The sequence below is a fragment of the Dendrobium catenatum genome, unplaced genomic scaffold, assembly GCF_001605985.2.
Source record: "Dendrobium catenatum unplaced genomic scaffold, ASM160598v2 fragScaff_scaffold_1557, whole genome shotgun sequence".
Classification (NCBI taxonomy): domain Eukaryota; kingdom Viridiplantae; phylum Streptophyta; class Magnoliopsida; order Asparagales; family Orchidaceae; genus Dendrobium; species Dendrobium catenatum.
Genome location: NW_021320019.1, coordinates 3,856,307 through 3,882,225, shown reverse-complemented (window position 1 = coordinate 3,882,225; position 25,919 = coordinate 3,856,307). Strand labels below are relative to the sequence as shown.

The window sequence follows — 25,919 nt, the reverse complement described above, 5'->3', positions numbered from 1 at the left end:
TATAAGTAAAATATTACATGATTTGGCTGAAACAGAATTAATAAGCCAGTGACTGACTGCCACGTGAGCATAGCTAATATGCTTTAGTTGAACTACTTAAATTCTTATTTATCTAATATTTAGCTCTTATATAATTTCTTTTAAATTTTGATTTTTGAATTCTTCAATAGGTCAAAATCTAAATCATATACATATTCGAGCCTAGCTTTCCAATGATAGTATCATGTGGACTGGTTGAATTTGCACTCTACTTGATCGCGCTTGCCTGAGATGCAGCAACAACTTTATTTGAATTAAGGATCATACTTTACTTCTCATTTTTTTTATACTCATCGTAATGATCAAATTCTTGTTCATCAAATGTATTTAAATATTTAAAAATAAAATAAAAATTAAATTAGCAAAAAAGATTAAGGCTTTGTTTGGGATGACTTTTTTGTTGCTTCTTAAAGCAGTTTTTTGTATAAAAATTAAAATTTTTATACTTGAAAGCTAATTTAAGAAGCAACAAGAAAGTCATCCCAAACGAAACCTAAGTCACCACTCTTATAGTCATGTGGAAAATCATCATTGATGTGCTAACTTGATCTATTTACTAATTTAAATTTTCTTCTATTTTTAAGATTTCTTTTTTGGGACATTTAGTCCAAGTAAGGTAAACTCCTAAGCACATACATAGGCAAGATTCAAATTCAAGACATCTTCGTTGATAGTTAAAACTTTCAACCAACAGACCAATATTAGCTACCTTATTTAAATTTATATATAATATTTTTTCAAAAAATTTCCCTTTTCTTTTTTGGGAGTATTGGCTCTATTAGGAGCAAGTTGGTAGCAAACAGAAGTACAGGCAAAACTATGAAATCAACTAAATTCTTTCAAGGAGAGACCACTACCATTAGCCACCAACCACTACATTGGCAATCCCCTGTAAAGACAACTCTCTCCTTTAACCAACATCTCATTAATTAGCCCAAGAAACTATTGTGTTTTCTCTTTATTCTCCACATTTCTTATTGAAGAACTTGCAGGGTCGTCATGGACGACGACAACGTGAGTGCTCCGCCTCTAGTAGATATTTGGGCGAATAGAGGCAAAAAGATTGTAACTGATGGCTCCTTCGATTTGCCAGATCTGGATTTCGCAGGTGTTTCAACAATATGCTTGGATACTGATGATGAACGCAGTTCGATAATTTACTCGTTCGAAACATTTTTGGAGAACCCCTTCACCTTCTCCCTCCCCACCGTTGTATTGCAGATCATCCTTATCACCCTCATGTCTCGTGTCATCTACTACATCTTTCGTCCTATCAAGCAGCCCCGCATCATTTGTGATATTTTAGTAAGAATAAGTGATTGTATCTTATGCGTTTTTTATATGTTATCATCTTATAGCCATTAAAAATTTTGATTTATATTTTTTTTTTTCTATGGAAAAAATTTAGTTTTCTTCATCCCCTTTTGCTAATAACGGAGGCATCCATTTTCAGGCCGGAATCCTCCTAAGCCCCCGCCTCATCGGCCGCCTATACCCAAAGTACGTGTACATTATTTACCCCCAAAAAGAAATGGCCATCAACCGAACCCTAGCCGCCTTCGGCCTCATGTTCTACCTCTTCCTGATCGGCGTCAAAATGGATCCAAAAATCGTCCTAAAGTCCGGCAAAAAGGCCCTCTTTATTGGATTAGTCAGCTCAATCATCCCTTTCATTCTAGTCGGGACTGCCACTTACTTCCTCCGCACGTTCATCGGCGCCAGCATTGCCCGCGGCAAATTTCTCATATTTCTTGTCGCCACCCTAACCATCACCGCCTTCCCCGTCGTCTCTGACATCCTCACCGAACTCAATCTCCTCAACTCCGAGCTCGGTCGCCTCGCGATGTCGGTCTCGATGGTCCACGGCATCTTGGGGTGGTTCTTCATGGCGCTGTTCACGATGTTGAACCAAAGCCAGGGCGGGCTGCGCAAAGCTGCCTGGGCGTTGGGGTCTATACTGCTTATGGTGTGCGTTATCGTGTTCGGTTTCCGGCCGTGGATGCTTTGGATCGCACGGCGGACGCCGAAGGGCGGGAGAGTGAGCAGCCTGCTGCTGCATGCGATCGTGGTTAGCGTGATCGTGATGGGCCTGGTGAGCGAGATGATGGGGGCGTCATTTGCATACGGGCCGTTGATAATGGGGTTAATGGTGCCGGATGGTCCGCCTTTGGGGACTGATTTGGTGGAGATGATTGGGAATATGGTGAATGAGGTGTTAATGCCGCTGGTGTTTACAGTGGCGGGAGCGGCCGTGACGCCGTTGGTGGTGCTGCATTTGAGGGGTTGGATTGTGCTGATTATGCTGGCTTTGATAGCCTATGGTTCAAAGTTGCTGGCGACTATGGGGCCGGCGATCTACTGCGGGATTTCCTTTCGGAAGGGATTCATATTGGGGCTTATGATGAATTTTCAGGGCGTGATAGAGTTGATTACTTACATGAATTTCGAGAATGGATCAGTAAGTTTTTGTCTTTTTAGTAAAATTGATTGCACAAATTTCTTTTAGTAAAATTACTTGATGCAGCTGCTGGACGACGAGAGCTACACCTTGCTGGTATTCACCATCATCATCATCACCTCCGTCGCTACTCCGCTCGTAAAGCATCTGTACAGCCCCCTCGGCCATGATCTCATCGGCAGAAGAGACATTCAACACCTCAGACCCGACGCAGAGATGCGCGTCTTAGCTTGCCTGCTCAACGAGGACCACATCCCCAGCATATTAGGGCTCCTCGAAGCCGCCTGCCCGACCCAAGAGACTCCAATGTGCGTCTACGTTCTCCACCTCGTAGAGCTGACGGGTCGAGCTAACTCCGCTCTCATAGCCCACAAGAACAAGAAGGGGTTCATCAATCCCAGCAACATGGACCGCCTCCACAACGCCTTCATCCACTATGAGCAGGATAAGCAGGGGATCGTCGCCGTCCAGCCCTTCACGGCCATCGCGCCTTTCAAGGCCATGCATCAGGACATCTGCTCGCTCGCCGGTGATAAAAGCGTCGCTATCATTATCCTCCCTTTGCCTGGCAAGGATGCCTCCGGTGGCTTCAGCGAACAGGACCAGGCCTTCCGAACCAACATCCCCCATATCCTTTCAAAGGTAACTTGATTATTGTTATTATTCCAATATCATGAAAACATATTTCTTATATGATAAATGGTGCAGGCGCCATGCTCGGTGGGGCTTCTGGTGCACATGGGCCTGACCGTTACAGTGCTTTCTACGCCGGCCAACTTCCAGCATCACATCGGACTACTCTTCTGGGGCGGACCGGATGACCGCGAGTCTCTTTCCTATGCGGCGCGCATGGTGCGACACACCGGCGTAACTCTAACGATCACCAGGTTCCTCTCATCCAGCTCCACGATGTCGAATGGAAAAGAGGCGGAAATGGACAACGATGTAATCGAGGCTTTTCGGAAGGAGAACTCCGACAATCTACGCGCCTCTATGAACGAGGTCTTTGTGAACGACATGGAGCAGACAATCTCGGCTATCCGCAACTTCAGCCGCGTCGGCTACGACCTCATCATGGTTGGGCGCCGGCTTTCATGGAATTCGATACTTAATGATGAGCTGGAGGAGTGGAGCGAGTTCCCGGAGCTGGGGGTTGTCGGCGACATGATTGCATCGTCGGATTTTGAGTCGGAGTTTTTGATTCTCGTCGTGCAGCAGGGGCCGTGATTCCGTGAATGCTTTTTGGATTGGCAGTGCAATACAGTGCAGTGAGACTCCCGCTCCCGTAGTTGAGATCTCTTCACAATTGGCCTTTCCTTTTGACTATTGTAGTAGACGGTAGATGTGAATATGGTGATAGTTCTGCTGTAAATATTATGTTTTTTTTTTTTTTCTTTTTTATAACCTAACGGTCAATATTATTTAAATTTTAATCTTTAATGTGTATAGTTAGTATATATATATATATCTTAAACTTTTGGTGGGGTTATTTTTGTGAAATTATATTTGGTTCGCCCTAGTGTGAACAAAAAGTTAGCGAACTTCAATCTTTCATTTCAAAATGAAAATAAAGCATATATAACGAACATGCCAATTTTATCTTAAACACGAACTTCATTTTGTCGTGGAAGTTTGTTATTAAAAAAAAAAAAGCTCTTACCATAGAAGTATTTTGTACTGCAATATTAAATTGGTGTGCTTTAAGATTAGTACTCACACTAATGATATTGACCTTTGCAAATTTGATTTAGTTATGTGGAAATATTTGGCATGGCTTCTGGACACTTGGTCCTTGATCAATGAAGTTATTGATGTCAACGGGCAACGAACTAATTTTCATAGTTAATGGAAGCACATTTTAAAGGTGATATTTTAAAACTAATATCAACATTTTTTAAACACATTGTTCATCTAAGACGATCAAATGGGCCATTAAAGTTCGAATACTCGACAGAACAGACGATTTTATAAGATGCGAAAGCATAGGAAGGTAATTATTTGAATCAAAGAATGCAAGGGGCATAGAATGGTAATGATTTGGATCAAAGAAAATTATGCTTATTATATTAAGCATAATTTGTAGTAGAATTATATTTGAAATACTTGATTATGCGCTCTGTAAAATTTGATTGATATAACTAAAAGTGAAAATACATATGCCTATGCATACGAGAATTTTACAAGTTACATGGAAGCAGACTAAGGTTTTGTTTGGGACAGCTTTCTTACTGCTTCTTAAAGCAGCTTTTTTATACAAAATTAAAATTTTTATATAAGAAAACAGCTTTAAAAAGCAATAAGAAAGCCGTCCTAAACAAACTCTATATAATAACAAGGAAATTTCTAAAAACTTAAATCAAAACAGCTTAAACACGCACAAAAAAGGGAGTTGTTTAATCACTATCGAACTCCAAAGAGTGTACAATGCAAAAAATTCCTCAGCCAATCATACCAATTCCATCAGAAGAGGGTCACCTGAAGCCATGACTTGTACGAGCTTTACAAAATCTGGCTCATTTAGCACCTTCAAAGGGTACACAGCAGATGCTTTGGCTGTATAATAACTAAAGGAAGAGCCATTGGATGGTAATGTTGTCTGATAAACAATTCTGGCAAGGGCATCTGAATCAAAATTCTGTTGAGAATCCATAGCTAAGAAAAACAATGGTACCGCAACCTTGTGATGTATATTTAGGTCTCCCACAAGTCCCACTAGGTCCACAAAGTCATTGACGAAGTGACGAGGAACATAGAAAACCTCACTGCTGCAGATAATGAGTTTATCTTCATTCGTGCCCTCTTTGTAACTAACCTGAAGGTGCACAGGTAGAGTGTCCACAACCTTCTTCACCATGGCCGCTTGCTCCACAAACCATTTTGAGCTCTTACTATCAATGGAGACCGATACCCAAGATTGCGGGACCTGGATAAAGGAGGCAAGATAATATGGAATGTTCAGCAGATTTTATCAAGGTAGAGGAAAGAAAATAAGGGCCAAGAGCCTTGAAATTGATTGACCTTGTTAGTAATCCAAAGCCTGGCCTTGTCAGCCTGCAGAAGGTTCCAATAATTAAGAACCATGCTATCCTGAAGGAACAGGAAGCCTTCAGCATTATCAAATTGTGCAAATACCCTAGGAAGGTGCCTGTGCTAAAAGAACATAATTCAGTAGAAAGTTTAAGTATTTACAGGTTATCTAACTTATATGTGTAAGTGAGCACCGTGAATATAATAAATATCATGACAAAAACTTGAAACAAAACATTATGGTCTTAGGGATGCTGTATATGACAGTTTTTTCTGCATTTTTCAAGAGAAATACTCCAATATATTAATGTCGACTGGTACATCAAACAAAAATACTAGGATTATTGATAAAATCTTTGCATTTATTCGAATCAACATGATGCAGTGGGGATCGTTGAGAAGGAGCTGCTAGAATAAGAACATAAACCAAATAACACAAGCTCAGTGCTCAAATAACATAATATTCTTTATATCTCCCCTTTCCTACTGTAACTAATATATATAACATATTCTAGAATATTCTAGAACTTTCTAGAAAGCTAGTACAAAGGTAGATAAATTATTCCTAAGATGTGCTATAACTAAAATGTTCCACATCACATATCACATCAAAGATAATTTTTTATGCAATTTATGTGTTTTCTTTCATTTGTTGGTTTCTTTTCATCAACTGATTTTCGTTCATTTTATTATTTTATTTCAAGAACATGCTGGTGATGGTGGCCAAAAAGAGTAGAATTAAACAAGAAAGGGTATTTATCTAAGGACATGCTGCTGCTATGGTTTAGTAGTCTTTCATAACTTCTGGTTAGTTTATTTGGTTGGCATAATTTCAATTTTAATTTATTTTATGTTAATTTCACAAAAAAAAATTGTGTGGATTGTTCAATTCGTTGGAATTGAACTTTTATTAAGTCAGTCGGATTGATGCAGTGGCTGTTTTGGAAGCATCGGTGGTCTGGGACATTATTCCTTCAACCAAAAAGAGAATGGAATACTAGTGGCGTGACTGGAAGAGGCAGTGTATTAAAATACATTGCACCAAACAAAACTTGAAACAAAATTTTAAGAAATCAAATGATGAAGAGATTGCAAAATCGATACCCTTTCAACGTATTGAAAATACATTCCATATATCATAATCTAAACACAGCCAGATTTTGCAAGAACATGAAACAGCTGACATCCAAAAGTAAGCAGGAGTATGTTACAAATGCAAAGCCTCTTGAGTATAATGGTTAAACTTCTTTAGCTCCCAACTAATAATGGTTGATGTGATATTAATTTCTAATCTTTCAAATTCTATCATCTTATCTTATGCAATTTTATATTTTAATTGTTTTATTTACTCCTAAAATCTATACATAATTATTACTTTTTGTTGTGGGTCAAATTTCTTATAAAACATCCTTATAATCTTTGTAAAAAAGTTCTTTCCTTCCAAGTAAAAACTGTATTTAAGAGTTAGTAGCTTCATTTTTTAAAATAATTGAGTGATCTTCTTGATTCTTTAAATATTTATTCAATATATGCAACTATGAAATCATGTATAACTTCCATAGCAAGCCTATCTGCTCCTATTCGATACCCTCATAGATCCTTTCATTGCCCATCTTATTAGAATCTGTATACTTGTTCAAGTCAGTTCTAATAGATATCATTTACTATTCAGGTATCAGTTGTAATTGTTTATCCATCTTATTCCAAAATTCAAATTTTGAACTATTTTATAATCCTACTTGTGGAGCATAAATGTTAACACATTTCTAATATCATCATCACTGTTAACTAATTTAATGAGTAAACAACCACAATGATTCTTAAAAATTTTAAGTGTGCCCATTTAATCCCCATTTTTCTTTTCCTTTTTAGGTGTTCAATTTAATCTCTTAGCTCATCAAATTTTACTCAATTTAATCATACTGACAATTTTGTTGTTTCTTTGGATGAAAAATTGGAGAAGGAAATCTTTCTAAAATAGCATTTGGGATTTTTATGAGTAAATCCCATTAGTTTTGAGTTAATACGGAGTGTTATATAATATTAACCATTATATCACATGGAAGCTTAAGAAGATTTGTATTCTCTAAATGCCAAGCTAAGATTTGCATTCACATTAAATATCAAAATCTCACTAGAAGATGAATCATCTATTTAGTAAAATTCAAAAATGGCTTTTAACATTTATTAATTTTTTAATCATGATTATGTTTATGCATAAAATCATAATTATTTGTTGATGGGACGAATGAGAAAGGTTGGTGATTGTTGCTGAGCACAAAGTACAACCGATCATTAAACCATGCGAAACTTCTAAAATTAATCAAAATATAAATTTTTGTTAGTGCAAAGGTGTTCCAAAAGTGAAGCATCATTGCCTAACTTGATTGTGGTGAAAAGTATACAAAAGCTTGTTAGGATGTCACCCATTAGTGATGCACCATAATTTAATCTGGTCTACAAAAAGTAGGCAAGAGTTGGCTACGATATATCACCAAAAATGATGTGCCAAAAATTAACTTAATTTTGATGAAAAATGTGAACGAGTTGATGAGGTCTTAAAGTATGATTAGGCTTACTATATGAAATTTGGAAACTCAGAATTAGAAAAATGAGAATAGTGGACAAAATGGTTAAAAGATGAATAAATATTGCTTTTTTATCAAGAAACTAAACTGAAAGACAAACATCCAAGAGCAATAAAAGAAAGTTTTCAAGTTTTTGTATGTTGGAAAGGTTGACACTATAAATGTGACACAGATGGCAGCAGATAGAGACTTGAAAAATAAATTAATGAGCTGAATAAGATTAATGCTAGAATGATAGCTATTAAGTTAAGAGTAAATGTTAAAATGGTCCTCAGCCTTATTAGGTGTATTTATTTTAGTCCTTTTTTGGAGTTCAATTAAGTGCTCAACTCACTAAATCGGAACCAACTTTATATTTTTTTTTAATAAAACTTGGTGGGGAGAAGCTTTTTATTAGGGCATTTTTTGACTTAATAGGACTTCTTAAAGCCTATCTCACCACTTTATATTAGCACAAACTAATGGAATTGATCCCCAAAAATCCCAAATGTGATTAACAACCTTGTCTTCACCAGTTTTCATCCAAAGAAATAACAAAATTGATGATATGATTTAATTGATTAAGATTTGAAGAGTTTAGAGACTAAGTTGCCCACTTGAAAAAAACTTGGGATTAAGTGGGCACACTTAAGAAATTTAAAGATCATTTTGGTCATTTAAATGTTAAATACTAGTGATGATGATATTAGAAATGTGGTCAATATTTTTGCTCCACAAGTTTGATTATAAAATAGTATTAAATTTTGAATTTTGAAAAATGATGCATAAACACTTATACCTTATGAACAAAATAATACCTATTATGAGTAACTTAAACAAGTACATAGGTTTTAATAAGTGGCTAATGAAAGGATATATGATGGTGTGGAACAGGAGATATTCTTGCCATGGGATATACTTTTGATTTCATAGTTTCATATGATCTTATAAAATTGAATAAATATTTAAAGAATCAAGATTAGTTAATTATTTTCAAAAAAGAAGCTACTAAGTCATAAATATACATTTTACTTAAAATGAAATAATTTTTTTATAGAGATCATAAGACTATTTTAAAAGAAGTTTGGCCCACAACATGAAACAATAATTAAGGTTATACATCTTAGGATATAAAGAAAATAATTAAAACATAACATTGCTTAAGATAAAATGATAGAACTTGAAAGATCAGAAATTAATCTTTCAAGATAGGTTTTTAAGAGAGAAAAATTTTAACTTTTTAGCTAAGAGCCATACATGATGTAAGACAAAATGGTTGGTAAAAAGATTATCAAAGAAATTTGATGGACCGGTTCACCCGGTCCATCTCCCTGGACCCACGCGGGTCTACGAACGGAGAAGAGGGGGCGGGCGAAGCCGCTGGGAGCAAGGAGAAACCACGGTGGGCCCCATGGGCCCACCAATTTGATCATGCGGCATCAAGGGGGGCGATGGAAATCGGGAGGGAGGATGGATGGCTGATTGGGAGGGATAATTTAGGGATGTGTGAGGAATTTCGGATTGTATTAAGGGGGCAATTAGGGTTCAGTTTTTCTTTATGCTAATTGAAACTTTTCTCTTATTTTCTTCTTGCTTTTTCTAAGGTTTATATTGGGAGACATTGTCCTTCTCGAATTGGACAAACTTAGCTTGTTTTCTCTTGAATTTCAATGCAATTGTTTTTGTTCTTCATCCCACTTCTCTTGTGATTGCTTTTCTTTGGATTTGGTGGATAAATTCTCTTCATTTGAGGGGAATTAGGGTAAAACCGAAATTAAGAAACCCTAGGGCGTATCAATTTGGTATCAGAGCACTCGATCCTATACGGCATGGCATCGAAGAAGGTAGAACTTTTGGAGGGGGAGATGGGCCACTTGAAGGAGGAAGTGGGTGAGAAATTGTCGTCGTTGGAGGGAAAATTCTTAACCCTAGAGGAGAGATTTGAGGGAATGGAAGAGATGATCCGTAAATTGGTAGAAGCCCAAGTGGTTCAATCAAATCCTACGGAAAAAGGGAAATCGCCGGTGCCGAACCCTAACCCTAACCCTAATTTTTCAATTAGGGAAGGAGTAATCCAGATTGAAGATGGCGTGCAGGGGCAATGGTCAAAGGAAGGGGGAGAAGGGTCTGGAGTGGGCGGCCCTTGGGGGATGACCGGCGGCCAAGGGAGCCGGCCATACATGGGCTCGGTGGGCCACCACGACACACGTAAGGGGTGGCCGAATCAGGTAGGGGGATTTCCGGAAGGGAACCGTGCCATATGGGAGCAAGGGGGACCCACGATGCACATGGGAGGAGGCTAAAAAATACAACTTTCAGTGGGGATAGAAGGCAGAGGAGGCCATGAAGAATCTGAAGGAAGCCATGACTAGTGCTCCGGTTTTGGCACTTCCTGATTTCACCCAGCAGTTTGTGGTTGAGACTGACGCTTTAGGAGTGGGTTTGGGAGCGGTACTCATGCAGAATCATAGGTCGACTGCCTTCTTTAGCCGGATCTTATCAGCTAGGGCACGGCTGAAATCAGTTTATGAGCGGGAACTGATGGCCATTGTGTTGGCTATTCAAAAATGGTGACCTTATCTGTTGGGACAACGATTCATAGTTCATACTGATCAGCGGAGTCTCAAGTACTTACTAGAGCAGAGATTGGTGGCAGAAGAACATCAGAAGTGGCTAGCCAAACTCTTGGGGTATGAGTTTGAGATTCAGTATAAGCGAGGGGTTCAAAACAAGGCGGCAGATGCTCTTTCCCGAGTGGAGTACTCACAGCTTATGGCACTATCTGTACCACAGTTGGTAGACTGGGGTGAATTGGTGAAGGAAAATCAACATGCAGAGGAGCTAGAGAGAATTCGGGCGGCTATCCAGAAGGGAGAAGGAGGGTTCAAAGGGTATCACCTGGAGAACTCTCTTTTGTTATACAAGGGGAGGTTGTCCCCATTCTTCTACGGGAATATCACGATAGCAGTATTGGTGGACATTCAGGGGTGGAGAAGACTTATCGGCGGGTGAAAGCCGAATTCTTTTGGAAAGGGCTAAGAGGTGACGTCGAAGACATGGTGAGAAAATGTGATATTTGTCAGCGGAACAAGTATCAAGCTTGTGCCCCTAGTGGTTTGCTGCAGCCCTTGGTGCTTCCAAACAAGATTTGGGAGGAAGTCACCATGGATTTCATTGAGGGATTACCCAAGTCTGATGGGTATACGGTCATCATGGTGGTAGTTGACCGGTTGAGCAAGTATAGTCATTTCATTCCACTACGACACCCGTTCTCAGCTCCTACTGTAGCCTCTACTTTCATCAGAGAGGTGGTTCGATTGCATGGGGTCCCCACTTCTATTATCTCAGATCGGGACAAAGTATTCTTGAGCTCTTTTTGGAAGGAGATCTTCAAGATGCAGGGCACATTCTTGAAGCGCAGTACAGCATACCACCCACAGACAGACGGACAGTCCGAGGTGGTGAACCAGAGCGCGGAGACTTACTTGAGATGCTTCGTTGGGGAAAGGCCTAAGCATTGGGTCAAATGGCTATCATGGGCAGAATATTGGTACAACACTTGCTACCATACCGCATCTCAGTTCACACCTTTCAAGATTCTTTATGGGAGGGATCCACCACCGTTGGTGAATTATCAGAAGGGGACGACCCCTGTATATCTAGTGGATCAATACTTGGAGGAGAGGGATAGGGTGTTGGGAGAGTTGAGGGAACACCTATTGCGAGCCCAGCAGATCATGAAGACCAAGGCGGATGCTCACCGTAAGGATGTGACATTTGAGGTGGGAGAGATGGTATATCTGAAGCTACGGCCTTATCGACAGAAGACTTTAGCTAGCAGAAGGAGTGAGAAGCTCTCTCCACGATACTATGGGCCTTTCGAGATTGAAGGGAAAGTTGGGATGGTGGCCTACCGTCTCAAGTTGCCTCCTCATTCCTCCATCCACCCTGTATTCCATGCATCACTATTGAAGAAGAGCATAGGTGATCATACTATGGACACTCCTACTATACCCCAAGGCCTCACAGAAGATATGCAATTCTTACTAGAACCACTACAGGTGAAGGAAGTGAGGAAGAATGATCAAGGCAAGAGAGAGGTGCTCATCGAGTAGAAGGACTTACCAACACATGAGGCTACTTGGGAGATATACGAAGCCATGCAGGAGCAATTTCCAAACTTCAACCTTGAGGACAAGGTTCATCTTCTAGAGGGCGGTATTGATGGACCGGTTCACCCGGTCCATCTCCCTGGACCCACGCGGGTCTACGAACGGAGAAGAGGGGGCAGCCGCTGGGAGCAAGGAGAAACCACGGTGGGCCCCATGGGCCCACCAATTTGATCAGGCGGCATCAAGGGGGGCGACGGAAATCGAGAGGGAGGATGGATGGCTGATTGGGAGGGGTAATTTAGGGATGTGTGAGGAATTTCGGATTGTATTAAGGGGGCAATTAGGGTTCAGTTTTTCTTTATGCTGATTGAAACTTTTCTCTTGTTTTCTTCTTGCTTTTTCTAGGGTTTATATTGGGAGACCTTGTCCTTCTCGAATTGGACAAACTTATCTTGTTTTCTCTTGAATTTCAATGCAATTGTTTTTGTTCTTCATCCCACTTCTCTTGTGATTGCTTTTTCTTTGGATTTGGTGGATAAATTCTCTTCATTTGAGGGGAATTAGGGTAAAACCGAAATTGAGAAACCCTAGGGCATATCAAAATTTTAATAAAGTCTAGAACTGGATTGTGCATAAGCAAGGACTTGGTGATGCAGTAAGAAGACAAGCTTATTAAGAAAAAAAGAACACTACTAAAAAGTGGAAAAATAAATACTATAGAGAACTATAATATTAATGGTGCAGCACCAGGAAATAACAAAGAGAGAGAAACAACAACAACAACAACATTAAACCTTTATCCCACTAGGTGTTGGTTATACGAATCATTCTTCCCCATTGTGTCCTATTAAGAGTTGAACCAAATTCTTTTTTAGATGATAATTGCAAGCTAGTTCTATTTCTCCTAGGCAGTGGCTAACAAATAGCCTTTACAACTCACACAAAATGACAAAATTATAATTAACTATAAATGAAGCTTAAAATTATAAAGTATATAGTTATACAGATAGAGCAGAGTATATAAGTAACTAGATCAAATTGGTGAAGGGTGCTACATCCAAAGGCCCTCTTCTTTAAAAGAAAACGTGTCAAGTTCAATCAACTCAATATCATCATCATCAAGGACTTTGTAGAGGTAAATATCTAGCAAATTAAAGATTGGAGAAATATGAAGGTTTGTTGGAAGATCAACAATATAGATAGTCGCTATTTTTTTTTGTTTCCCTAATTTATTTTGCTTTAATTTGACATAAGTGGCTACATGGTGTCATTACCAAGTCTGCCACTTCAAAAACCTTGGCACGCTTATGCATATCTACTTCTTATTTATATTTCTGCGATAAATATTGCAAATTCTATTTAACGCTCTAGAGCATATCAGTGAAGTCATTAATGAGATTGGATGCCATCTAGTTATGACACTAAGGAATCAATGCAAGGTCCACTATGAGTTTGGGTTGTTTAGTGTAGAAGATCAAGGTTGTGAACATCCAACTGGATATAAAATCAAAAAAATAAGAGGTCTAAGGTTCAATAATTTGATCGGGGTTGAAATGAATGATGTAATAAATATAAAAATTAATTAAATGTCATCTAAATAATATAATAATTATACAATAATATAAATTTGTAGCTTAAAAATAAATAATGTATTCTATAATTTTAAATTTAAACATATTCAATCTTTAAATTTAATTCATATTTAATATAAAATTAGTTTACATATAAGTTTATAAATTTAATATAAATAATTTTTAATTTATGTCATAGGTTTAGATACAATTTATACCTCTAATTTGTATACAAAATTTACATTATAAAACTATATATATAAATTCATGTTATATCATTTATTATTAAAAAATAAATAAATAAAGTACTTTTATATTATATAATTAAATAAGTAGATAAAATAGCTTTATTTGTTTTGTAATAAATGAAAAAAATTTAGGACAACTACGCTCAACTTAATAAGTATTGATATAAATTATAATTTAAATTTAAAACCCTAAGAAAAAATGTGCACCATTTGCACCTTGCGTCATGCACTATCCATGCACTATTGCTCATATATGACACAAATAGGCACGCTATTTTGAACTAGTGTATTGCGTCGCGCCATACATCATGACGTGTGACATTTTATGCAATTGGGTCAGCATGAATAACATCGATCCTGATGATGAATCTCACGAAGTGGACTTGTCTAGCATAAATTCAAACTTAGGACTAATGAACAAGTTGTGTTATCATAGTTTTGTTGAAAAGCATTGTAAGATGAGGTAAATGGTCAAAAAGTGAGATGATAAAGACAAAAAAAGTCATCAAAATACACAGCACAAACTTTTCCAAGGGAGGGTTTCAATACCTCATTCATGAGACGCATGAATGTGTTGGGCGCATTACAGAGTTTAAAAGGTATAATACACCATTGTGCATTTGAAAGGCACTGTCCCACTCATCCCCCACTCGTATATAGAATTGTTGATAGCAACTTTGAAGATCCAATTGGGTAAATTTTGTTGCCCCATGCAACTTATCAAGAAGATCTTCCAATCGTGGCATTGGAAATCAATATTTAACAATTATCTTTTTAATTGAATGACTATCCAATCACATCCTCCATTTCCCATCTTTTTTTGAAACAATCAAAGCAAGAACTACACAAGGGCTCATACTATACTTAATAAATTGTTTGAATGAGAGCTTGTCAACAATTTCTTGCAGGATTATATGTTCCTGTTCCTCAGGACCCATTTAATAATGACCCAAATTTGGGAGCACCAAGTCAGGAATGAGATGAATTTGATGAAAGATATTGCGATCAGGTGGTACTTGATTAGGCAATTATAAAAGGATAGAATCTGAAAAATATTTCAATAATTTTGGACTTCTATGGGAATTTCATCAAAGCCTCTACTTATAGAACATGATAGTCATGATTAATGAATTAATTTTGCATGTTAAAATGGGCTGCGGTCCAATTACACTCAAGAAGACCGAACCGTTAACATGTGAGCTTCAGAATTACGTGCAGTAAGCTATAAACGAAGCTTCTTTCCATTCCAATCTATAACGTAGATGTTGGCACAACAATCATAACAAGCACCCATGTCATATTTCCATGGCCTTCCCAAGATTAAGCAGCATACACTCATATCAAGAACATAAAAAAAAAACATCACACATCAATCTTTTACCAATTGAAAATATTAACTTGCATACATCAGTGATAGTGATGAGGACATCCAACCGTGAAAAGTTTATCAGAGAAAGAATCGGAGATTGACGGCCACGATTAGGCCACTTTATATTTTTATCTATTATTTGTATTTGATTTTATTTATGTCACTTTTCTGTTTTTACCCTCACTTGAGGGAGTAGGCTAATTTAACCCCAGGGCGTACTTTTGTCTTTAAAAACATTATTGTATTTTGGCTACTTATAGCTCTTTCTCCTCCTTTGAGAGGATGATAATTATTATGAAGAAAATTTCATGCACTTGTGTTTTGGTGAGTTTGAGAGCTCTTGTGAGAGTTTAAGTCCCTAGGTGAGAACAACGTACAACCCATCAGCCGCAGGAAGCGTTTGGGCTCGTGGTTCACCTCCTCCAAATTCCTCCCCTCTCTTCTCCCCAACCCGCCGGCCCACACCGCCACCCCCTCCCCTCTTTCCTAAGTTGTTGGCCAACCCTCCTCCTGAAACCGCCACCCAAACACCCCCCCTCCCCTTAACCGCCGGCCAAGCCCCACCATCTAGCCGCCGGCCATCCTTCCTCCCCTTAAACCCCAAAGTTTCAACCTTCCTTTTTTTTTCTTTCCAAATATAGCTCATAATATTTTTTTGAAGGTTTAAATTCAGAGTTCAAATCATTCAAAATCTGAAATTCCCTTCCTTAAATAAGGTGATTTAATTTAGGAAAGTCACACCATTCAAGTTGATTTGAATTTTGAAAGTTTTTTCTATTTGCTAGATAAATTAATTTTGGAAAGTTTCTTTATTCAATCCACATTTAATTTGAAGTAGAAAGAAGAGATTTGTAATAACATCTCTTTCCTAACCAAGTTGGCCAAGATTGGTAACCACTTTAAGTCCCAATCAAAGCACCATTAAAAGGGCCGGCCCCTTCCTCTCCCATTTCCCCTTTTTGCTCCATCCAATTAAGTCTCCCAAATCAATTACTCCAAATTAATTCCAAATTTGGAGATTTGATTTAATTCTTATCTCCTTAATTGAGAGATCATGATTGACAACTCTATTAAATCAACAATCCCACCCCAATCATGGCTAGCCGCCCCCTTCCCCTTGCCCCTTTCATCGTTTCCTTAGGTTCTATCTTCCTAAATAGCTTCTACTCTAGGATTTTAGTCTTCCAAAGCTGCTGTCCAGATTTCCAGAACATTTTAAGGTTGCTGTCCAGAAATTCCAGCACGCATAAACTTGTTGTCCCACTGTCCAGACCTTCTTAGTTGTGGCCCGGAACGTTCCAGCTTGCTATCCGGAGTTACCAGCACAAGCTAACTTGCTGTCCAGATTTCCAGAACTTGTTCGACTGCTGCCTACACTTTTGAAAGGAGCTAGATTGTTGTTCGGACTTGAGAGAAGATGATGTGAAACGTAAATGCCATTTACTTTCCTAGGTGGCAAGATTAATTAAATCTCAAATCAATTTGGGGAGAGAGAATGAAAATCTGAAATTAAATTTCAGATTAAGTGGAATTGGCGGGATGAATTTGAATTTAAATTCAAATTTAATGGGGCAAATTAAATTGGATGAGAGGGAATTGTGGGAGGTAATTATGGAGGCTTAATGAGGGGGGCTATTAATGAGATAGGAGAGAGATTATGCCCAATGAGGGGGCAGACCACATAGAGAGAGGGAGGAGATTATTTGTCATAAGTAGAGTGGGGCCCACATTACTAATCAAAGATTTAATAAAATCTGAATTTTGAAAGGAAAGTTTCTAATAATAAGGCTATCAATTAGAATTAATTTGAATTTCAAATTCACATTGACATCCAATTAATATGAAAGCCTTAAATCAAGGAACTATTTTAGGAAAATCTTCAATGCCTCTTGGAAACAAATTTGAATTTCAAATTTGAAATTCCCAAGAAGGAGGCCGGTGGCTTGGCCGTCCCAAGAAGGCCGGCGGAGCCGCCGGTGGCGGGATTGGCCTGGGGTGGCCGGCAGTGGACTTATGGGGGCCGGTGGAGGGGATTTGGGAGGAAGAGAGTTTGGTTAGGTAGAGAAGAAATAAATTGGGTTTAGGAAAAAGAAAATGCGGAGCTACACACCTCGAGCAACACCTCCAATAGTACTCACAAAGAGATCTACAAGCGCCACTTCCTCAAGAACTCACAAAGAGATATTGGGAATCTCGGAACTCACAAAGAGATCATTCTCCTCTCATGAACTCACTAAGAGATCAAACAAGTAGAATAAAATTTCATTATCAATTCATCATCCCATTACATAAGAAAGGGCCTCTATATATAGGCCTAAGAAATTAAAACAAGACACATATGCCCCTAAGGCTTACATAGGACGACCCTCTTAAGTGAGGGTAAAAACGGAAAATTCATAATAAAAATTTAAAAATTACAAATAAAATATAAGATAACGTGGGACGATGACAGCCGTTGATCTTCAGCTCCTCGGATAGACATGGACGGTTGGATGTCCGCATCAGAAGAAGTCGTATTGCTACCCTTATTTCAGAAACAGACAACACTACCACTGTTGCTTCATATCTCCTACTTTGTCGGTAAACTCTCTCCCTTCTTCGCTCCTTCTAATCCTCCCTCAATCATGGTATCGTTTAACCATGAAGATTTATCCGCATAGCCCCAAATTATGAGTGTAAGTTAGTGGAACCTTATAGTAACTATTCTAATTGTTAAATTGGGGATTCTCTTTTGAAACCCCAACATTAGCATGATCTAAATTGATGTGACTATTTTATGATTCTAATCTTTTCTTATGTAATTGATTGTCTAAGCTTAATCATTATCTTGTTGGCTTAGAACTTTGTTAAGAAATGCGAGAAGATTAATTAATTGAAAAGCTCTACTCATGTATGGGTAATTTTCTAATCAATTGCATTTGCCTTTGCACGTAGCCCTACATCAGATAGGCACTTCTACCTCATTTTTTATCCATTAGATTTGGTCATAGTGTGTGTGTGTGTTTTAAAGTATTCAAGTTGAGCGCATTGACAACCTTTACTAAAATTATATTTCTCGTGCAACCATTGTCAACCGACAAATCACACATCTTTCAGCTACTTGTGCATCAAGTACAATGACTTTGTCTATAGGTTGTTTTGGTGCAATTAGTACTTTTTAAAGCGCATATGAAAGGAAATCACCTTTATCACCAGGTAAATCTTTAGCCTCTTCAATTTCAAGGATTGGTGTCTCGAAATTATTTTTGTCTGATTCCCTATCCAGGTTTTTGCTTGCTTTCTATCTCAACATTCATTTGATCTATGTTCCGGATTGAAACGCCAGAAGAATTTGGCTGGACCTGGTCAGTTATATATATTATCACGGTAACTCCCAATCTTTGGAGGTGCCTTAGCATCTTGCAAACCAATAGCAGTCGCATTGTTTTGTGATTGAAGGATGTTTCCTTAACAGTTTAGGTGGTTGCTTTCGTTTGTTTGGAGTTTTGCCCAGGAGTAACGCGTAGGGAGTTAGAAGTCCGGTGGCCATGTTTGAATTGAAGTTCAGAATTGTAAGCATAAATCATTGTTTGTGACAAGCGCCAGATTGCACTCATTTCCAACATAACTTGTATGGATTCTTTTAGCCCTCCAATATACCTAGCCACCAACTTCGGTTCCTTTCTAAGTCAACAAAATTCTTCTGAGTAAGAACTAGCAAAGTATACCAGAGTGCATCTCTGATATTGTAAATATAATAGCTGCTCATAATTTGATGGAAGTAAGTGAACCTCATAATAGTTGTTTCATTCTGCTCTAGCTTCTAACATACTCTTTTCTTCCCATCATCCCAATTGAGCAAGCTACACCCACCACCCACCAAACCGTGGTGGCTAGCGGTGTCAAAATAAGTTTTCGAGTCGAGTTCAAGTCAAACCCGGAATTGACCCACTCTTAACACGCCCGACCCGAACCCGACCCGTTTGTCCAAACGGATTAAAAATCTAGACCCAACACCAACCCGACCTGACCCGACCCACCCCGCTAACTCGATTGAGTGTGAGTGGTCGAGGGGGAGGGAGAAGAGGCGAGTGCAAGTGCGAGCAGACAAAGTCGAGCAGCGAGCTCAAGCAAGATGCGACCGACCGAGCATTCGAGTCAAACGGAACATCAACAATAATCAGTAAAGGTTTAAGAAATTAAAATAATAGAGAAAATTTATAGAAGATAAATGGTTTAAGAAAGAATAAAATAAAGAATAAGTAAATAAAATGCAATATTAGTGTATTGGACATCAACAATAATCAGTCAATAGTACTAGAAGATAATAATATTAGATCTATTATATAAAAAATGGATATATATATATATATATAATGAAGTTATGGGTAGATGGTAAGTATAAAAAAATGCCTTAGAAGTATTATGCAATGAAAAAAAATATCGAAAAGACTCGAGATAAATTTTATAAAATTGTTAGATCCATCATGTTTTGTGCTCTAAAGTGCTAGGCAGTAAAAAAAGTGTTGGTAATGGAAAAGTTAAGCTTTGGGGAAATGAGAATGTTAAGAGGAATATATGAAAAAATTAGAAAGGATAAATTAAGAATGAATATATCAGAAAGATGGTAAAGAGTTAACATCTATTAAGAAAAGATCATGGAAAATAGAAATAGGTGGATTGGCCAGGTAAAATAAAGAGCAAAAAATATTCCATCAAACATGTGGATAAATTATTAATGTAAGATTAGAAAAAAAAATAGGTAAACTTAACGTAACACAAATAAAATTTTTTAAAAAATATTTATAAACAATAAGTTAACACCTAATGCAGTTGCACTTAGCAAGAAGGAAAAAAATAAAAAACCAAAAAGTCGAGCCCAAATAGTTGGAATAAAGTGAATTATGATGATGATTCTGTTTATGCCTAACTTTATAGCATCCTCATCCTAAGTACATTTGAAATGAGTGATCAAACATCTTATTACATGGTTAATCCAACAATAATACTATACATTTTTGTCACTTAATTAGCCAACCATTAAGATTTGACCAAGCAAAGCAGTACATAAATCACCATGCTAGCACTAATTCGATAAAGTTGCCTAAGAAAGATATATAAAGATCCGTCAAGCAAAAAATAAAGTTCTAATACAAAACAAAAATAAAGTGCAATCGAATGCAGCTATAAACTTAAATAGAACTAAGTACTATCGAATATGGAAGCACTCTAATGCACAAACAATTTATCAACTATCATACAAAAATTGAATCAGTGTGTTTGTTATAGTTTGGTTGATCAGCATCAAATGATCCCAGATTTTACCAGTGTACATTTGCAAAGATGGGTAATACAGTATTCAGCAAATCATTTAACAAGCATAACAACTTAGAATTCTAATCAGGTATATTTTCCTAGGATTGACTGTGTAATGATATACACATGCAATGATGGGTAATTTAGTATTTCAGTGAATCATTTAACAAATCCAGTCCGGTATATTTTCTTATAATTGATTGTAACATAATATACTAAGTTGGTATTTAAAATTATGCATAGACAAAGCTTTTAATAAGAAAAAAGAATATTAATAAATCTATATTTGATATAGGAAAGGATAAATTGCTAATACACCTGGTAATGTTACCATAGCAAGAACTTTGAGAAGGCCATTTCAAGTGTACTGCAGCACAATCTTATTAAATAAACATTCTGAATCTCATTCAAATCTCTTGCATTGAATCTTGACTGGTGAAACGTATATCATCCAGAAAACTTTGAACCTTGCCCATCACCTATTTTCTCTGTTTAGGTTTCTCCCTCACAGATAACCAAGCAAAACTAATCCCCGCTGCTACAGAAACTGCAAATCTAATTTTGGATTCACGCATTAGTACCCAGATCCCGACCTTATCACTACCCCCATAACATGTTTTCTTCAAGGGACCTCCCAAGATCGTTACGATGCTCAGAATTTACATTACTATACTAGAAGTCATCTACATGTCTCTTGCAAAATGAATCAGACCACAAGATAAAACTTTTATAAATATTCTATGGCGATTTTCTATGGCTATAGTAAGTTTATTGCATTCAGATTTTCTTCATTTAATGCCTGGCGGGTGTGTCTGATGGTGCCGATCAATTAAGTTGTATTGTCGACTGAAAACTTTGAAAAAAAAAATTGTCTATACATCCATACAACGCCGCAACATTATATGCTAGAGAACTGCAGCGCTTCAAGTTCAAGTTGAAGACAGAGACATAAACGTTGTGGCACTCCATCCCTAGCGTCATGCCAGAGTCGAGCTGATCAGTTTTCTTCCCTCTTCTTTTTATTTCACTTGAAAGGGTTGTGCCTTTGAATGTTTTTCAAGTGCATCTCTTATCTGCTTTAAGAAGATAACTATGTGTGAAGTGAAGTGAGGCAAGGAGAGAGTGAGAGAAGAACGGTCTGTACAATTTCCCTCATTTTCATAGTGAATTTCTTGGTGTGGTGTGGCTCAATGATTTTTTCCTAATTTTGAGTTTTTCCCGGTTAAATTTTGGTGTACTTTTCTGCTGTTTACTTTTTCTTGTTTGTCTTTTTGTTGTTGCGTGGTTTCACATCCCAACATATGTTTCCAACTTCATAAAGTCATTTGCAAAAGCTCTAAAACATTCATCCCTAGCATTCAAGAAACAAATCCACCCCAAAAGACTGAGCACCTTAATAGCATCCACAATGCCGTTGTGCTATTAGATTTATATAAACTGGAAATATTGCAAACAAGACCCATCGGATGATAATTCCCTCACTGACCAAAAAGGTCAAAAGCCTAAATAACATGAAGCGCAAACAGCTATTGCTAACAATGGATGCTGGACTAAACTGAGATAAAGACATGGAGATTAAATTCATTTAAAACAAACAAATAATAATAATTCAAAATATGTCATTTAAATTAGATTATAACTAAGCATCGGATGCAGGAATTTAGCTACACTGCAGGTAAAAATTTTCTGTTTCTATGGTACTTGGATAAGAACGTCCAGAAAACTTACTTGTAAACTATTGATAGCTCTCCATATTCTACAGCCAAATCAGTGCTATTGTGTTCTGACAGAATGACTACAGTCTTAAAAATCCTCCCATACAGCAACCTCCATTCAAGAGCTGTGCGCTCCACAGGACCACTGCAGTGCATAATGAGCACCACATTCCCGAAGCTCCTCCTCCACCGTATGAGATTCCCAATCTCATAATTCACACTGCCAGATTCATCTACACCAAGATGGATCGAAGAAATTTTCCTAGGTACAAACTCCCTCCGATCTCCTAGCCTGCTGGCCTCCTTCACCTGGTTCAGCTCCGGCGAAATCATCCTTGGTTGTTGATACCCAATAGAAATCAAATCCTGAAGCCAGGCAGCTGTGAGCAACATATCCTTCTCTGCCCAAAAACCCTCGTTTGCCATAGCATAGCTCAAGTCCAAAATTCTATCAAAAATAGTTGGCTTGGCTGATCTCCAAGAGACCAAAAATTTAATCAGCCTAGCAACATTGACATGAAGATCCTTCTCCTCTGAAAATGGGTATGCCTCCGCCTTGTCCTGCCTGTGAATAGTAGGTGGATAGACTGCCACATAGCCTCCAATTTCCCACATAATCCTCTGCGCAAAATAACCCCTGATTACATCAGACGCCATGGAGCTCACCGAGACAGGGAGCATGAGGCTCCAGAAAGCCTGGGAGTGGAAGATGGTGTTGAAGGAATTAACAGGAACCATTAAGCCCTGTGGCAATGCAACCTTGGGAGCATCCTCGTCGAAAAGAATGTCGTAAGGCTCCGACCGTGACGACTTTCGTGTGAAGTAGAAGATGGAGTCGACGTCAGGGAGACCATTAGAGAGCCCTTGTTGGATAAATTGCCCACCGCCACGGATCTCCGAGTAGAACTCCTCGTGGCTGACCTCCTTAACGCTCTCTAGTGGAAGGCCCCTCGGCCACACCGAACGTTGGCCAAAGTGCACGTAGGGGTTTACGATAGTTCGGTTGTTGTCAGCAGTGCGGCTGTATTGGAGAAGGACAGGGTAACCGGAAGCAGCACCGGCGGCTGCACCAAGGTCGAGGTCGAAATGCTTGGAGAGGTCCCCGCCAAGGATGTCGGACCGGTCGTCGGCATCATAGATGATCTTCGCGCCATGCTGGATGGCGAAGAGATACCCGATGGATTTGCGGACATACGAGGCATAAGGGAGGAAGTCGACGGTGCGGAAGCCGAGGCGAGACTGGAGATCCAGGGAGAGAAAGATAGCACCTTTGAGGGACCAGTCGACCGGTGTATGGGAGTTACCGACGGCGAGAAGTTGCCAGCCTCGGGTTTTAACTAGGAGGCGGAGTGAATCTGTGGGAGGAGCGGACACTGAGACGACGATCCATCGTTCTGAGCGAAAGGAGGCAAAGGGAGCGACGGCGGCCGGGTCGACGGCGTGGATTGCGGGGACGGTGGACCAGGAGATATCGGGATAAGTGATGGTTGCGGGGAGGGAACGAGCCGGGCGGTTGTCAAGGCAAAGAAGAGCGGCTCCATCACTAGTACCTCGAAGGAAAAAGAGGGCAGCAATGGAGGCGATGAGGATAAAGAGGGCGAACAGCTTGTACGTGTTGCAGGAGGAAGGCGAGGAAGCGAATGAGAGATCTCGGCTCTTCTTGCCGCGGATTGGGGAGTCCAGATAGGTGAGAGGACGGGGAAAGGGTTTTGAGATATTAGCGGCCCCGTCGGCGGTGCCACGCTCTTGGATTTGCATCGTTTGCCTCAATTCCGAAAGAAAAGAGACTAGTACAGTAATTGAGAAAGCAGTCCTCAGTTACGTCTACTTGCACTCCTGCTATTGATCTGGTTCATTGTTCCCTTCCTTCCTCCAATGCGAAGGGATCGACGAGCAATGCGATTGGTAATCCCAACGCACATTCTTCGATTCAGTTGAGGTTTCGCTTTCTTGGCCTTGAGTGGCAATGAAGTGATCGATCCGCTGGTTTTTTAAACCAATGCAGTTGAAATAAAAATGGCGAAGAGGTCAGGAAGGCCGAGGTAGGGGAAGGAACCGGGCAAATACCTCCACTGTGGGAAAGATTAATAAGTGCGGAGTACGGTTACATATATTTTTAAAAGTTTATGCCTAAATTTTACGTACCTAATATTCAAAATATCTTTATTTACTTATATAATACCTAAATTTTAGTTTTTACCTTTTTACCATCGTAAAGACTCAGCCCTCATCAAATATAACACTCTTACACTCCATCTGCTCCATCAAAACCAATTCGCAAAAACAGAATTTTGCATGCGGGAAACATCTCTGAGCAACTCTTTTTCGCGTTGAATTGAACCTCCATTTTGAGAAACAAAGCAGCTCCCCTTCTCTCCTTCCCATCGAACCAATGCTCATATTACCACACCGATGCAAACGTCTGAATATCTCTCCAAAATTTCTTGCAAATCTTGTCATGCCGGTTATCTTTAGGTAATTTTTGTATTCATTATGCAAATACGACATTCTGTTGTTGTTGTGGTGGAGATTGGAGAAATTTTACATAAAAGAAAAAAATTTGTTTGAACTTATTCTTCTGCAGAGATTGTAAACATTCTCTAGTTATGCTTCTATTTTCGTGTTCTCCAACTTGTTCATGTTTATTGCTTGAAATTTTTTTCATTAATAACTGGACTCACAGATATGGACTGTAACAATTTATGTTCTACTGTCTTCAAATAAGGAGGATATTGGGTTGCTGTGAAGGGTTAAAGCAGGATGAAATATATTAGTAAAAATAAAAAAAAAAACTTTGAAGTTTGAAAGATGTGATATTAATGTGTTATTATTGAAAGAACAAACCAAAGCACTTTATCGTTGGCTTAGGGGTCAGGTCATGGTCAAGCCTATATGACCTACCTATCATATTAATGGAACATCGCCTTTTACATGCTAATTAGTAATTATATAGATGTGATGAACATGCTAACATGTTCCTGTAATGGTAATAAAGTGAAGATGGTGGTTGTAGTGAAAGATCTTGAAAAAGATTTGAGTAATGTTGGTGATATTTAGTATGGTAATATGCAATATTTAAGTGTGAATAGCAGGGTGACCAATGACATAATAGTAGATGGGTTATGTGATGGTGGCTTTGCTGCTTAGGTTGAAGAAATGCATTCTTTATGTGTTGGTTCGCATTTTTAGGATTCATCAAGTTTAAAACATATTATTCACTCAAAAGCAAGTTTGCAAAACTTTGATATCAAGATTAAAGCTAGTGACAAATCAATAGTTATTGCTATATGCACATATCGTGGATGTCCATGACGAATAAGTACTTTATTATATTCAGATGGTCATCGAGTTAGAAAATTAAATTTGACACATTTATGTCCAGGGGTTAATAGAGCTAGTAACAGACAAGCAAGTGCTACTTGGATTACTAATGAAATCATGGATATTGTAAAAAGGAATTATGATATTGAAATAAAGTATGTAGGTAATAACTTGGAGACCACTTTTAGTTTGTCTTT

At 38.5% G+C, this 25,919-nt stretch overlaps 2 protein-coding genes across 2 annotated transcripts; one reads left to right on the top strand and one right to left on the bottom strand.

The window, feature by feature from the left end:
• The first annotated feature begins 893 nt into the window (after positions 1–893).
• Positions 894–3,906, top strand: LOC110113964 (cation/H(+) antiporter 15). Its single transcript, XM_028700587.1, has 3 exons — positions 894–2,497; positions 2,564–3,139; positions 3,206–3,906. The coding sequence occupies exons 1-3, from the start codon at positions 1,571–1,573 to the stop codon at positions 3,722–3,724; spliced, it is 2,022 nt and encodes a 673-aa protein (XP_028556420.1). The 5' UTR covers positions 894–1,570; the 3' UTR covers positions 3,725–3,906.
• A 698-nt stretch (positions 3,907–4,604) lies between these two features.
• On the bottom strand, positions 4,605–24,488 carry LOC110114076 (probable glycosyltransferase STELLO1). Its single transcript, XM_020846837.2, has 3 exons — positions 22,415–24,488; positions 5,516–5,642; positions 4,605–5,420 (listed from the first exon to the last, which is right to left on the bottom strand). Exons 1-3 carry the CDS (start codon positions 24,157–24,159, stop codon positions 4,944–4,946), a joined length of 2,349 nt encoding a protein of 782 aa, XP_020702496.1. The 5' UTR covers positions 24,160–24,488; the 3' UTR covers positions 4,605–4,943.
• Positions 24,489–25,919: the final 1,431 nt, after the last annotated feature.